Below are 16,344 nucleotides of genomic sequence, written 5' to 3'. Positions count from 1 at the left end.
CTGATGTGTTATATAGTTAACAAGAGGCTTAGCATATGTATAAAACTGTCCCCTTTAGGTTAATAATTTTTATTCTACAACGGAATTTTGAAAAGGTTAACAGTGTATACTATAAATACATAAAACTCCTCATAGTTCTTGTCCTTTAGAAAGTGGGTTGACATATGTTTTCCTGATTATAAAGCCACAAATAACTAGTACATAAATAACTTAAAAAAGGATTTAAGTGTGATTGTTATTAGGACATCTGTTTCCGTGGACCTTTCTTTCTTTGTTTTTTTTTTTCCTTAAATAAAATTTTATTTAGTCATAACTCAGTTATCTCAGTAGTTAAAACCCTGACAAAAATCAGCAGAGAACACAGGTAAATTTTCATGAGGATTAAGTGTGGAGTTAGGAAACCTGATGGCTGACATTAACAGATGGGTCAGGACATACAGCAGGATTTTGCTGACCTGTAGTCAATGGAGCCCCCCAAAATTAGCAGGCTCAATCTGACCATCCCAGGCCAAGAATTTTCTCCGCCTGACATGTGGAAGGAGTTGATGCATAGCTCAGAGTTTCCTCCTTCTTTGTTAGTCAGCTTTGTTTTATAGAACCTGGTTGAATAAGTAAGTAAATCTTTAAGCTTCAGAAATCTGAAACTCTTCTAATGGGTTCAGAGAAAAGAATGTCTCTTTCTTATTATAACTTGTTAATGAAATATATAGAGATGTATATACTTTGAAAATAACACTTTCATTATGAATGTTCACACATTTATGATTTATAATGAAGCAATGATGAATCTGAGGAAAAGCACTACCATCAAACTGCTTGGTATCATACCAATTCATGTTTGAAATTTCAGGTTTTTTTTTTTAAATAAAAAACATAAAACACAGCTGGGCACCTTTGGCTTACGCATGTAATTCTACTTGGGAGGCTGAGCTTGATGAGGTGGATAGTGGTTCAAGGCAAACAGTTCGCGAGACCCCCCTCATCTCCAAAATAACCTAAGAGCAAAATGCACTGGAGGTGTGGTTCAAGTGGTAGAGCACCTACTTTGCAAGTGTGAAACCCAGTCTTATCAAAAGAAAGACTAGAAACAGATGTTCCTAAATCTGTAGTTCATTTTTTTTTAAGTCCCTGTTAAATCATGGCTTTCCTAAGCAATTGCATTTGAAGGAATTAAAAGTGTTAAATTTATTCAAAGATGTGTCACAGGTTGATGAACAAGCTACATAAAAGAAGAAAAACAATCAGAAAAGTCTATTGGGTCTGGGATGAGCAAAGTCTTTAGTGATTACTTTCTTTTAGATGAAATCCAACCATAAGTGTACTGTATCATTTATCTATTGTTTACTGAGTTGAGCAGCAATTTACTCCTAGAGAAGTCCCAACATTGACTGGCTTAATATAGTCATAAATTCATGATTAGCAAATTCAAATCAATTCTTGAAGATGCTCAGGATATCTAGGTTTCTCTGATAGGCTCAATTCCATTTTCTTTGAACGTTTTGAATACTGATTGCTCTTCTTAAATTTATGACGGATGTTACTTTGAGCAGGCAGCCACACTTTCTAATTTATGGAGAAAGTTAAAGCCATAGATAAATATTCTTCCAATTTCTTGTTAGTAAATGTGCCAAAATTCACATCCATGGTCATTCACTTCCTTTCTGTAATATATGAGATTTCTCCTTTCATCTCAAGCCAAACCTGTGCTCAGCGTATTCCTCTACAATTTACAAACCTGTCACTTCTACCCATTTTCTTATTCATTCAACTGTATTCTTTCTGCCTAAATTTAAACATGCTCTTGCCTCTCCAACCTTAAAAATCCTAAGTGACAGACATCTTTAAGTCACCTTCCCCATTCACTATGTTCCTAAGGTATAAAATATGATCCTACAATTATAGGATAATACTTTTGCAGTCATGGTCAGAAGTAGCTTGTTTTAAACGCAACTTAATAAATCTTTCAACTTAATGAATACATTTATGCAAGCCAATCCATTAGTTATACCTCTTTGATTCTAAAAAAAAATCAACTGAGTACTCACATCAAAATGCTTCTAAATATCAACCAATCAACTGTCTCTCTGACATGAATTAGTCCTCATGATTTTCTCATCTTCCAGTCAAGTAACTCCAGAGAAATAAATTTAATTAACTAATAGACTTATCACATTCAACAGATACCACTTTTAAACTAGATCTTTTATACTCAATAGCATAAGTTTGTGTTAATCCTTCTGTCTTTTCTAAAACACTTTCCCACCTTTCTGCTTAGTTTGTCTCCTCTTTAGGTTCGATTTTTCTCTATGTAAAACCTCAAAATGAGAGTTTAAGATATAGTTGTAGGCTTCTTTTTACTCAACTTAGCTACTTAAACTATTTTCTAGGGGAGAATTAAGACCAAAAACTCGAAGGCATCCATTAATAAGTATGAATTAACATGTATTCTATGAATCTAGAATGATACAGTAAGCCTACCTTATATGGATTTATTATGTGTGATGTTGACCAAGCACACTCAAAAAAAGTAAGTTTTTAAAAAAAACCAAAGGAAGTTTCAAAAACAAAAATTTAAAATTACTAGGTTCACATTATGCAGTTCAGTTGATGTGGAGAAGTTCTTAATCAGTCCTGCATTATCATCAGTTATGTTTAAATCATTGTGTGATCTGTTGAGTGTTTCCCTTTTCTTTGATTTTGTGAAAATATGCCTTCTCAAAAGCAAACAGTGCCCAAAAAGCAGGGTACAACAAAAAAGCAGGGTAAAAGTTATAGTAATCCACCCAAGCTGAAAAGGGCATGTAAGGTGTTTTGTATAAGAGAGAGTGAAAATTTTGGATTTCTTGAAAGGTGACATGTTTTTAGCAGAAGTTAGACAGTGTTATGGGAAAAATGAATTAAGCATCTGAAATATTAGAGATAACAATGAAATAATATCTAGTAGTGCTCCCAGAGTTGGGGAGAGGATCCCAAGAGAGGGTGTCACAAACGAATAAAATTTTCATGTGCAGCTTAGATATCTCCTTTTTAGATATCTCCTTTGACTCCAGATGCAAAGTGCTGCTCAAAATATCTACTAGGATATCTGTCCAAAGATTAGAGCAAACATGACCTTTTCCAGAAACCCTACATTCTTTCAACATTCTCTGTATCTCAGCCACTAATTTCAAATTTCTTTAAATGCAAGCCCTCACATTTCCTTTTATTATCATATCATTGATGCCTAAAATGCTGCCAGGTATATAGGCTGTAATCATAAATTTCTACTGAATATTAACCTAGTGGCTTGAGCCAGAAATGATATATTTGTAAGGCAATAAATACACTTTATAATATATAATAAATGCTTGAGAAATATTACAGATTATTTATGTTTTCAGTAATTGACAGAAAGGGCTGGCTGAGTGGCTCAAGTGGTGAAAGAACGTACATAGCAAGCATGAGGCTGAATTAAAACCCTAGTGTCGCCAAAAAAAACAAGAAGAAAACATAACTTGTGAGTAAGAAGAACACAGTAAGAAAAAGATTTCATAAGAACAATTAAAAAAAAAAGACTTCAAATAATCAGAGGGCCTTGGACATAGTAAGAACTATCTCAGGGAATAATGAAAACTCTGCTGAGAACTTAAAACCTGTATTTTTTCCAGTCATATATTTCATATGACACTTTTTTCAGAGTCAGGGAAATAAATAAGTATAAGATATAATCCATTTTTTGAAATGTGCATAATCTGGTTAGATAAAGCTAAGAAATATAAGAGAATAAACTCAAAAGATTTCATGACTGCAGTTTCTATCAAATCAGAGAAATTCATCAACAGTTTCCATTTTATATTGCTGAAAGTATGTCAAAGTGGCCTGCAAATTAAATTCTGATACAGAATTTTATAATAACCGAAAATAAATTGTCATTCCAATTTAATTGGGATGATGAACAAAGAAAGATATTGCTTCTAAAAACATGCTTTAGATTAATTGAAGGCAGTCTTATTCTTAGTCAACTAAATGCAACATTGTTTGAAAAGTTACGATTTCTTACCATTAAGACAGTTTTGGAGGAATCACCAGGGTATCGGAGACTAAATATTCCCAAAGCCCCGAGAAAACAAAAGAAAGCAAAAGTGGCAAGATTTCGAATATCTAGAAATGATTCTATAAGTGGTATTGTTCCCATGGTCCAATCACAGCAGAGCTCTGAAGGATTTAATAGAAGCCAGGCATTTACAGGAAGGAGGTAGTTAAAAGTTAGCTGTCTTGTAGGAGTTGGGCTTACAGCAGCTGGGTTATCAAACCTATAAAAACAACAACAAAAAAGAGTTATTCAACAAATATATTTTATAGGTACCTCAGAATCTTGTCAGATTTCAAATAGCCTCTGACTGTTTCAAGGGCAAGCAGTTCATCTCTTTCTAGTAATTTTTAGAATAATACAGACATGCATATGTTATTATACTTTACCAATGTTTTCTTCTAGAGGTAAGTGGTGATAAAAAATTATGCTTCCTAGAAAGAATTTCTGTATTTTTCTCTTTTCACAACAGACAAAACTATCACAAAGGAGGTTCCCTCCTTGTTCTGACTGCCAAGAAACTAAACCCAAGTTCTAGTGCACAGTGCCAACCGTATAAAACCATTTAACATTTTAGTTGTGCTTGACCTTTTCTCCTTTATTAAGCTTTTCTTGGTTTTGTATTAAATACATATTTCATTTGTATAGTCCATTTCTGTAAACCAGGTGAAATTATTTTTAAACGAAGTACACTACAAATGAATAGCTTTAGATTTATTTTTTAATATGCATACCAAATTAAGTGACTACATTAACAAACAGTCCTTTAATATCCAATTGGTCATTTTAAGATGAATGAATCAATTAAAAATCAACTTCTACCACTTAGTTGACTTGATTTCTTAAAACATATCAAATAGTTATGAAAGAGTAAGTACTATTTGAATAAATGATACCATTAAAAAGAACTTCATATTTGAATCTCTACATATCTGAAAAACAATACATCTGGCAAAACTCAGGACTTGCATCTTCAAAATAACTAGCAGAATTGAATTTAGAATCAAATTTATACCCATACATTTTAAATAATTATATTTGGAAAACATTATTTGCGTGCAACATGTACAATATACCCACCCACACGTATGTACACAAAAATACTTTCACACAAAGAAACCACATTTTCAGACAGCAGAAATGGAGGTAGAAAAGATTAAAATTCTCTAAAGATACTGAGAAATGGAAAAAGAACACTAAAATGAAGGAGTGAAGGAAATATAAAGTGAATAATTACAATTTAATCCATTTCTAATACTGTAATATCCAGCTGAGTTCAGTTTAGCATGATTAGACTAAAGTTCCAGGAAGTGAAAAGCAATCATTCTTTAAAGAAAAAAAAAATGCTGCTGGGTCCCAGTGTATCACAACTGTAATCCTAGCTACTCAGGAAGCAGAGATCAGGAGGATGGCGGTTTGAAGCCAGCTTGGGGAAATAGTTCACAAGACCCTATGTTGACAAATACCAAACAAAAAAGGGCTGAGTAGCTCAAGTGTCTCAAGTGGTAGAACACATGAATAGCAAGCATGAAGCTCTGAGTTCAAAAGCCCTAGTACCACAAAACAAAACAAAAACAGTTTTGCAAAAGTAACTTGTGAAGATGCGCCATGCACAGAGAACAAATACAATGACTACCGTACCTATGAAAAGAATTGATGACAAACAGAGACATACAGGGAATGGAAAAGGCTGGAGTGACGTAGCTGCAAGTACAAGAATGCTAAAGGTTGCCAACAATCACCAGAAGTTAGGTGACATGAAAAGAACAAATTCTTCCTCAAAGCCACCAGAAGGAACAAACTGTGCCAACATCTTTATTTTGGATTTAGGGCTCCTGAACTGTGAGGGAATAAACTTGTTGTTTTAAGCCATATAGTTTCTGGCTACTTGTCAGAGTAGTCATAGGAAAACTAAGTCAGGAAACAACATCTTGAGAAAATCAGTGATAAAAGTCCCCTAATGTCAGCCTGAACAGGGAATAGTTTTTTAGCAGCCACGGTGGAAATCATTGTAATTCAGTCCACTGGTAGAAAAGCTAGAAACATCTGTGGAGCAAAATCAGCCCTATAAGTCTGTTATGGTCTCACAAAATAAAGTTTAAAAGCAAAATAAAAGACAAAACATTTTCCAAATGAGGTAAATACATTCCAGAACAAGGCCCAAAAATATTTACAGAAATCCATTAAGATAAAAATTAATATACAAAATTCACTGAAAAATTACCAGTCATGTGAAGCAGAAAAATTCAATCCATAATAAGAAAATTTACTCAGTATAGATTGACCAAGAAACAACACAGATAGAATAAATAATTTCAGAATAAACAAAATAACATATACAAAAAAAAAAAAGAGTTCAGCCCATATCTGTAATCTTAAAACTTGGGAGGCTGAGGAAGGAGGACTGTGTGCTTGAGCCAGCCTGAGCTGAGAGCAAGTTGTTAAGTCAGCCTGGGCTATATAGGTGGGAATCTTTGTTGTGGTTTCATGAGTACATATGCATGCCAAAACTAACCAACTTACATATTTTAAATATTATATGCAGTTTTAAAAATATACTGGTATTACCTCAATAGAGCTGTTGACAAATTCAGTGCAGATCAAAAGAGTTTCTGGGACATTTATGATAGTTTAAAATCTTAAGACAAAATGTCAAAATGGAAAAAACAAACAACAACAACAACAACAACAACAAAACCCAAGATAACCTGAATTTCATACCTTGTAAATACTGGAAGTTGGGACTGAATAACCTGGACTCTAATCACAACGAGTAATAATGTGCTGAACATCAAGACAATCAGTTTTATTAGTGTCTGCAGCATAGAAAGTGGAATACTACCCTTTCCACGGAGAACCTGTCCAGCAGCAGTACACAATAAGGGCAAAGTATACTGAAAAAGAAAAAAAATGTTTAAACAACAAATAACAATAATATGCTTTCAATAATGTAGTGCTTTCTAAATGCAAGACTGAATACAAACTGAGGATAATTACAAAGTAATGTGGAACAATTTGTGGAGCTGATTATGAATAAAACTGAGGTCAATTATCTTGTCCAATAATGATTCTAATGTAATGGTATTATTGCCTACTTTTGCAAATTGCCTGAAGAGTCAAAAAGCAGAAGTTGTCCTAAAATGTTAAGTAATTTTCAGCAGGTAAGAGAACAAGTCATGCTTGTTTCTTATAAATTCTTGGTATTTTTATTGGTACAGATTTATATGTAAATAATGATGTATTTAGAAAACAGATTATTAAAACCTGATTTAAATAGGACAATGAAAAACAATGAGAAAATTTTTACTTTTCCTTACCCCCTGGGCAATAAATACTTCATATACACAACAAATTCCCACAACTGTTACTCCTTGTTCTTTACACAACGTTGCAACAGCCACTAAAAACACTGTCAGTGCAATTGGTGTCCACACTGCAATTTAAGAACAGGAAAAATAAAACTATGTAAAACATTAGTATCATAAAAAGATGTTTTAAACCTTACTTGTGATTAAACACATTTATTATTTCCCACTGGCCAATATTTAATATTTAAGATGTATTTAAATATTGTAAGGAATTTTTACTTTATATATTCAAAGCAAAACATCAAGATGCATAAAATGAAATAAAAAAAAATTTGTGGAGATGAAAATTACTAATCCAATAGTAACTTTTAAAACAAAGGCAGAGAGGTCAATTTGGAGAAATTAAGGGTTGAGTGTGGTAACTAAAGATCTGGCCAGGTGCCAGTGGCTCACTCCTGTGGTCCTACTTAGGAAGCAGAGATCAGGAGGATCATGAAACAAAGCCAGTCCCAGGCAAATGGTTCTGGAGACCCTACCTCCAAAATACCCAATGCACAAAAGGGCTGGCAAAGAGTGGCTTAAGTGGTAGAGTACCCACCTAGCAGCAATAAAGCTCTGAGTTCAAACCCTAGTACTGCCAAAAAGAAAAGCTATTATCAATTTAAAATGAAGACAAATACTTAGAATTACCACACACACTTTATTATATCTATAATTTACTAAAAAGCTGACACTTGAAATCATTGGGCAAAGTGGAGTACCCTTCTAATTAAAAAAAAAGGACTAAAAATGAAATAGGTTAATGATAAGCATTTAAGTCAATACTGTTCTTTAAAAATATGTAACAGAATATTCACAAGTTCCATTTAAATGAAGAAGTCTACTTTCATGAACTTCAGTTATTTAGTAACAGTTTGATAAAAGAGGATTGAATTATGAAAGTAATTTAATTCTGTACCTATTATTAACTGCTTTGTGAGTACTGAGTTTCAGTTTTCTAATTAGAAAATATGACATCCAATTATTTTGTAGTATAAATTATGGTAGAAGAGTATTATGACTGCATAATCTGTTTTCTTCATTAACAACAGTGAAATAAAATCTAAAAAAATGAACTTTAAGGAATATAATTTGTGAATCTAAAGTGTTTTAATTCATCATTTAGCTTAATGCAGAAATTCACCTACTCATCTATTTTAGACATTGTTTTCAGTTTTAAAGTACTCTAGAGACTAAAATTACTGAAGAGAAAAACAACCTCCCCCCACAAAACCTAATGAAAAAGCCAAACCCACCGAAACTGTTGAAAATACTAAGTATAATAAAATATCATTTTATCATAAAATACCGTATTTTAAAATATATTTGAATTAAGCCACAACCCATTAAAACTAATAGATTATATATCAAGGGCTAAACTATAGTGTTACATTCAACAAGAATTCATATATGAACGAAATCAGTGATGGTTATTCACAAACAGGTTGGGCCTACAGTTGGACCTTGAAGGATATACAGGTCATAGGTGAACTAGCAAAGGGGGATGCATGAATGAAGGAGGAGTGGGAATAAGCTTCATGAATATCAGAGAAGAGTAACTCAACAGATATGTCTACATTAAACATTAGTGGGAAATAATGGCCTTGAAAATATAAATAATGTCTTTTTTACAAAAGAAATTAAATAGTTCATACAGACATTTTACCATATATTATTTCACTCAATCTCAAAATCATTCTGTGAAATAAAAGGGCAGACAGAGTCATACCCGTTTTTTAAGATGAAGAAAGAACTCTGAAGCTTTTTTAAACACATACAATAAAGAGACCATTACTTTAACTTGGCTCTTCTGGTATTAAATCCAGAGCTTTCACTAATTTGTATTTCTGTTCAAGAAAGAAGAGCAAACAGTTGCCTTCTATAACACTGGATTCCATCTCATCAACTAACAGGTCTAATAAAAACACGCCTTACTAAAACCATTTGCTTCATATCTTCAACCTTTACCAACTATATTATTATAAGAAAGTTAACAACACTTAAAAAAATAACACTTGTTGATATAGAATTAATTTCAACCATTAAGACATGTTCCAATTTCAAAACACAGGCATCTAAACTGATTCTACATGTGAAAAAGATACATCCCTTCAACAATCATTTTTTAAATTAGTTCCTTTAAATATCTACTATGTTTTAAGGATGTGATGGAGAGAGATGATAAATAAATAAGCAATGATATATTTTGTCAAATTGTGACAAAAGTGTAAGTGTTACACAGAAAAACAGAAGGGGACAGGAAATAAAAAAGGGCTGGGAAAATGAGTGATGCTACTGATAATGTTTGAGGCAACTTTTGAGCAGAAAGCTAAAACGATGCAAAAGCAAGGAACTGACTTTGCATGGAGCATGAAAAGTCTAGAATTTAAAGGTAATTATATAATTAGTAATTTAAAAACCTTTGCACAGGACAGTGTGCACTAGATAATACATACTAGATATACATGACCATGAAAACTTTGATCTCAAGGGCAAGATTATTTAATGTAGAGTATACAGGGGTCAAGACAACAGAGAGGCCCAAAGCAGGTTTCAGCATACCTTTAGATTTTAAAGTTTATTAAATTAATTCATTTTCTCATTTCTTCAGCAAATATATACTGAATTCTTATTATACACCAGGAACCATTCTAGGAAATGGGAGACGAAAAATTGAGAGAAAAAGTTACCTACTTCAATGAAGGTTACATTCTATAGTGAGAGAACAAATAATAAAAGTCAAATGTAAATTAGAAATGAATATTATGAGAAACGTAGGTTAAAGGTGTAGAAAGCAATGTGATTTTGTTTTGGTCAAATGATGACGTGCTAGCATTAGCTGTTGGCCCCTTCTCCAAAACTTAACTATAATTAAAATATAAGTGAGAAGAAAGCATGCCTTCTATGACATTTAAACAAAGAAACAACACTAAAATAAGTTGGCTTTTAAGGTTATCTTAAGTATGTTTATATTTATAGGTGTTATGAGGGACTGCATATAAAACAGAAGGCAAGAGTGAGAAAACTTTAAATTTCTACTCCAGCGTCTTTGAGTAGACCTGTAGGTAGATCACTGTCTGTTCCTTTACTGAAGAAATGTGTAGCTATGTTGGTTAGTGTAAAACACAGAGACAAAATCAGAGTACTTCAGAAACCATGATGGGGTAAGGAACAGATTTTTTAAAAAAGAACAGAGCAAGTGCCATTATACTACCCAACCTAAAAATATACAAAGGTAGTCATCAAAAAAGCATGGCATAAAAATATTTTAAGCCAAAAGGATCCCCAAAACACAGGAAACAAAAGCGAACATAGACTAATGTGATTAAATCAAGTTAAAAAGATTTGCATAACAAAGGAAATTATCAGAGTGAAGAGAAAACCTACAGAATGGGATAAAATTTTTGCAAACTGTATCTGACATGGGGTTAATAGCCTGAATGTATCTAAATAACTCCAAAAATTAAACAGCCAAACACCAAATAACCTAATTTTAAAAGGGTAACATATCTAAGTAGACATTTCTAAAAAGAAGATATACAAAAGGCCAACAGGTGTATGAAAAAATGCAAAGCATTGCCAATCATCACAGAAATGCAAATTAAAACCACAGTGATATATTACCTCACTCCAGTAAGAATGGCTATTATAAAAAGCACAAAAGAGGTTAGAAGGTATAGTTCAGTGGTAGAGTGCTTGCCTGGCATGAGCAAAGCCCTAGGTTTGATCTCCACCACTGCCAAAAAACGACAACAAAAAATCATTTTTATATTGTTCTCATTTAGTTCCAAAGTTTGTGGGCTGTAGAGTGGCCTTGGTTCAGTATTTTTATTAAAAAAAAAAAGATAACAAGGACTGACAAAGATGTAGAGAAAACAGAATACTTGCACTCTGTTGTTATGATGTAAATTAGAATAGCCATTATGGGCAACAGTATGGAGGTTTCTTAAAAAATTACCATTATGATTCAGCAATCTTAATCCTGAGTATACATTCAAAGGAAATGCAATAAATATGATTAAAAGACATCTGTATTCTCATGTTTATTGCCAAGAAATGGGAGACAACTTAAGTATTCATCTACTAATGAATGTTTATAAAGAAAATGTGGCATATATACACAACAGAATACTATTAAGCCATAAAAAGAACGAAATCCTGTCATTTGCAACAACATGGATGGAACTGGAGATCATTAAGTGAAATAAGCCAGGCACAAAAAGAAAAGTATTAAATGATTTCACTTATATATAAAATCTAAAAAAGCTGATCTCATAGAAGTTGACAGCAGAATGGTAGTTACCAGAGGCTGGGGAAAGCAAGGGAAAGAGAGGGATGAGGAAAGGTTGAGCAAAGAGAACAATTTACAATTAAATAGGAATAAGAAGTTCTAGTGAGTTACTACCCAGTAGTGACTATACATAAAAACTGCACTAATATCTCAAAAAACTAGAAGAATTTCAAATGTTTTCACCACAAAGAAGTGATAAATATTTGAGGACAGTGATATGTTTATCCTGCTTATACATGGAATGAAATACCCCATTAATATGTAAAATTTTGGTGTTTTATATATCAATAAAATAAATTTAATTGCACAGAAAAACATAAAATGAAATAATAAAGTTTAAATGAGTGACAGATATCTTACACACATGTACATATATTCAAAAAAATAAAAGGTGCAACTGACCAATCACCCTAAGGCATTAACTTCTATATACTTCTCATCTAAATGTAGAGAGATGGCTGAATCTCAATGATGAATCTCTTTAAGGGACTAGAGGGAGTTTTTGATAGAATTGATAGCAACAGCATCAACAGTGGCCCTGGGTTCAAATTCAAATCCTGGATTTGAATTTGTGTCATCTTTTCAGAAACAGAGGATGGACATAGAGAGTTCTTTCCCTTCCTCTTAATAGTCAAAGTAGTCAATAACTTCAGGAGAACATGTGGATGGAACTTGCAAGCCAAAATAACTAAGAACCTTAAGGATACACCAATTATAAACTAAAAGAAAGCAAATGTAATAGCATATATTACTAAATGGAAATTACATGAAATGACAAGAACAAGCATTTAAAATAAGTAATTGTTAAGGAAGTAAGAAAATACATTTAAATTTTAAAGAATAAGAAATCATTAAAAAGAACTAAGCAAAATTATTAGAACGAATGACAGGAGATATGGTTAAAGACATAGGCAGAAATCCGATCATGGTCTTGTACATAACAGTATTTTACTAACTTTATCATGCATGCTTTGCTTCAGAGGGTATTTTAAGAGGATACTGGTTTGTAATTCCATATATTATTTACTAAAACATTTCTTACTACATGATAGACTGCATAGGTAGGGGTTATTATTATCCATTCCCTATAGATAAGGAAATTAAAGGACCTACATATTAAGTAATTTGTCCAAGGTAATAAATGGAAAATAGTAAATAGTGGAATTTGAAATTTGAAAGCTGAGTCTCCAGCCCATGTTTTAATGACCATGCTATGCTGTCTCTGAAACTGTTTTAAGAAGGCATATGAAGCATAGCAAGAGACAAGTCTACTCATATAATAAATCTAAGAGAAACTAATATGTTTGGCTAAATTACTTATTTCTTCACCTTTGATTTCTAAACATACAAAATTAGGATTCTTACCAAAATTGGTACCTTAGGCTGGGTGCTGGTAATCCTAGCTACTTAGGAAGCTGAGATCAGGAGGATCAAAGTTTGAGGCCAGACCCAGCAAAAACTTTGTGAGATCCCATCTCAACCAATAGCTGCGCATAGTAGTACACACCAAGTTATGCTGGAGGATGAGATTGGGAGGATCACAGTTCTAGGCCAGCCCACACAAAAAAGTTTGGGAGACTCCATCTAAATGGAAAAAAAGTTGGGCATGATGGCATGGACCAGACATCCCAGTGACAGCTGGAAGCCTAAAATAGGAGGATTGTGGACCAAGCTAGCATGGGCAAAATGGGAGACCCTGTCACTAGAATAAGCAGAGCAAAAAGAGACTGCCAGCCTAGCAAGCACAGGATCCTGAGTTCAAACCCAAGTACAGCCAAAAAATTATATATATTGATACACACACACACACATGATATATAGTCCCCGTATGTTGGGACTATAGGACCATTCCTTCCCCCAGGAAACAAACTCAAGAGTTATACCTTAAGATTAATTATATAAAGTGTCTATTCTCTAAAAAATCATTTTTATTGCTTGGAAATTGTTTTCTAATGATATCTACCATCATTAAGACTATTAGTCTTATATATACAAAGCTAATGTATACAAAACACAATTCAAAATAGGCCACATGACTGTGGCTCAATAAATAGCTGACCTCATAGCACACTTGATGTGATTTATTAAAAGACAAATGAGGTATCGGTACCTGATTATTTTTTACAATTAGGACCAACTCAAAACTCCTATATTTTAGTTTTGTTTGGTTTTGTAATTTGATCATAAAGAATCTATGGGCTTATGAAAGAATATGAACTACACATAATTTTTAAAATACTAACAATGTTACATAATTTATATTGTCATACATGCAAAAGTAGTTACATGCATAAGGATAAACCACAAATGTGGCTTTTAATATTTTATAAGAAGCACCTGTAGTAAATAAAACTTATCTGATCAAGTTTTATAACAATAGGAAAAAAAAGTTAAATGTTAGACACTTACCTATGGAATTATCTGGTCCTTTTGATTTGGTATATGACAAAAACGCAGCTAGAAAAAAGATAGATGACAAAAGTTCTGCTCTTCCTACCACACCTGTTACCTAGAAAGAGAAAAGCATATTTATATTAATGAAGAGTATATTGGAAACTTACTTTATAATGATAACAATACTTTAATTAGAAATCAAAGTGCATAAGTTTTAAATAACAGTTTTTTCTTAAACATGTGAGTGCCTTCAGGTGGTGACTCTGTACACCTTCCACTATTATTTTAACTTATTTTGAAATAATTAAGTATTTGCTAACGTTGTAAAAAATAGCACAGAAAGATCCTGTGTTGTGTATTTTTAAAAAATGTTTTATTCATTTATTCACATGTGCATACATTGTCTGGACCACTTCCCCCCCATTCTCCCCCATCCCCTCCCTCTCCCTCACATCCTGTCTTGCTTCCAGGAAGAACCTGTTCTGTCCTTATCTCTAATTTTATTGAAGAAAAGACAAAGGAATAACAAGAAAGACAAAGCATTTTTGCTAGTTGAGATAAGGAGAGATAAACAGAGAAATTTCTACATTGCTTACATGTACAAATGTGCTATAATCCAAGTTCATTCATCTCTACCTGACCTTTTCACTAATTCCTGATCCCCTTCCCATATTGACATCTGTTGCTTTAAGGTTTCTGAATTAGTTCCTCTGCAGTGGGGACATCGAACATTTTGATGTTTTGGGTTTCCTACCTATCCCCATTCCTCCTGTATGTGCTCTCCCCTTAGCATGTGATCCAAGTCCAAAAACATTGCTGCATTTGCCCTAGATCTAAAGAGTCTGCATATGAAGGAGAACATACGACTTTTGATCTTCTGAGCCTGGCTAACCTCACTCAGAATGATGCTCACCAGTTCCATCTATTTACTTGCAAATGATAAGATTTCATCTTCTTCATGGCTGAGTAAAATTCCATTGTGTATAAATACCACATTTTCTTACTCCATTCATCAGTAGTGGGGCATCTTGGCTGTTTCCATAACTTGGCTATTGTGAATAGTGCTGCAATAAACATGGGTGTGCAGATGCCTCTGGGGTAACCTGAGTCGCATTCCTTTGGGTATATCCCCAGGAGTGGGATTGCTGGATCATATGGCACATCTATGTTTAGATTTTTTAGAAGTCTCCATATTTCCTTTCCAGAGTGGCTGCACTAGCTTGCATTCCCACCAGCAGTGTACAAGGATTCTTTTCCCCACAACCTCGCCAACACCTGTTGTTGGTGGTGTTTTTGATGATGGCTATTCTAACAGGGGTGATGTGGAATCTTAGTAGGGTTTTGATTTGCATTTTCTTTATGGCCAGGGATGGTAAACTTTTTTCACGTGTTTTTTGGCCATTTGGACTTTCTTCTTTTGAGAAAGTTTTGTTTAGTTCAGTTGCCCATTTCTTTATTGATTCTTTGATTTTGGAAAAGTTGTTCCCTGTATATTCTGGTTATCAGTACTTTGTCTGATGTATAGCTGGCAAATATCTTCTCCCACTTTGTGGGTGGTCTCTTCAGTTTAGAGACCATTTCTTTTGTTGTCCCACTTGTCCATGCTTTCTCTTAGTTTGCTGGGGTTCTACTGAGGAAAGTCCTTGCCTATACCTATTACTTTCAGAGTATTCCCTGCTCTTTCCTGTACTAACTTCAGAGCTTTGGATCTGATATTAAGGTCCTTGATCCATTTTGAGTTGACACTAGTATAGGGTAATAAACATGGATCTAGTTTCACTTTTTTGCAGGCAGATAACCACTTTTCCCAGCAACATTTGTTGAAGAGATTGTCTTTTCTACATCATATATTTGTGGCACCTTTGTCAAAAATAAGGTGGACACAGCTGTGTGGATTCATATCTGGGTCCTCTATTCTGTTCCACTGGTTTTCATGACTATTTTTGTGCCAGTACCATGCGCTTTTATTGCTATTGCTTTGTAATATAGTTTGAAGTCAGGTATTGTGATACCTCCAACATACTCTTTTTGCTGAGTATTGCCTTGGCTATTCACAGTCTCTTGTGTTTCCAAATGAACTTTAGGGTAGATTTTTCAATTGGTGACGAATGTCATTGGGATTTTGATGGGAATTGCATTGAATATGTAGATTGCTTTTGGTAGTATACCATTTTTGCTAAGTTGATTCTACCAATCCATGAGCACAGGATATCTCTCCAACCTCTGTAGTTTTACTCAATCTC

The 16,344-nt window shown here is 33.5% G+C and overlaps 1 protein-coding gene across 5 annotated transcripts in view; it reads right to left on the bottom strand.

Annotated features, from left to right (window-relative positions):
• Nucleotides 1-16,344, bottom strand: part of Tmtc3 (transmembrane O-mannosyltransferase targeting cadherins 3) — a 55,616-nt gene that overhangs the window by 24,077 nt on the left and 15,195 nt on the right. For all 5 annotated transcript variants that reach the window (XM_074084080.1, XM_020162339.2, XM_020162340.2 and 2 more), the window contains 4 exons: nt 14,117-14,216; nt 7,387-7,502; nt 6,791-6,963; nt 4,040-4,292 (listed from right to left, as the gene is read on the bottom strand). In XM_074084080.1, the coding sequence (XP_073940181.1) occupies nt 4,040-4,292; nt 6,791-6,963; nt 7,387-7,502; nt 14,117-14,216 (642 nt within the window). The remainder of the gene's footprint in view (nt 1-4,039; nt 4,293-6,790; nt 6,964-7,386; nt 7,503-14,116; nt 14,217-16,344) is intronic.

The sequence above is a fragment of the Castor canadensis genome, chromosome 8 (assembly GCF_047511655.1).
Source record: "Castor canadensis chromosome 8, mCasCan1.hap1v2, whole genome shotgun sequence".
Classification (NCBI taxonomy): Eukaryota; Metazoa; Chordata; class Mammalia; order Rodentia; family Castoridae; genus Castor; species Castor canadensis.
The sequence above is the reverse complement of the archived record's forward strand: the minus strand, read 5'-3'. Positions and strand labels throughout refer to the sequence as shown.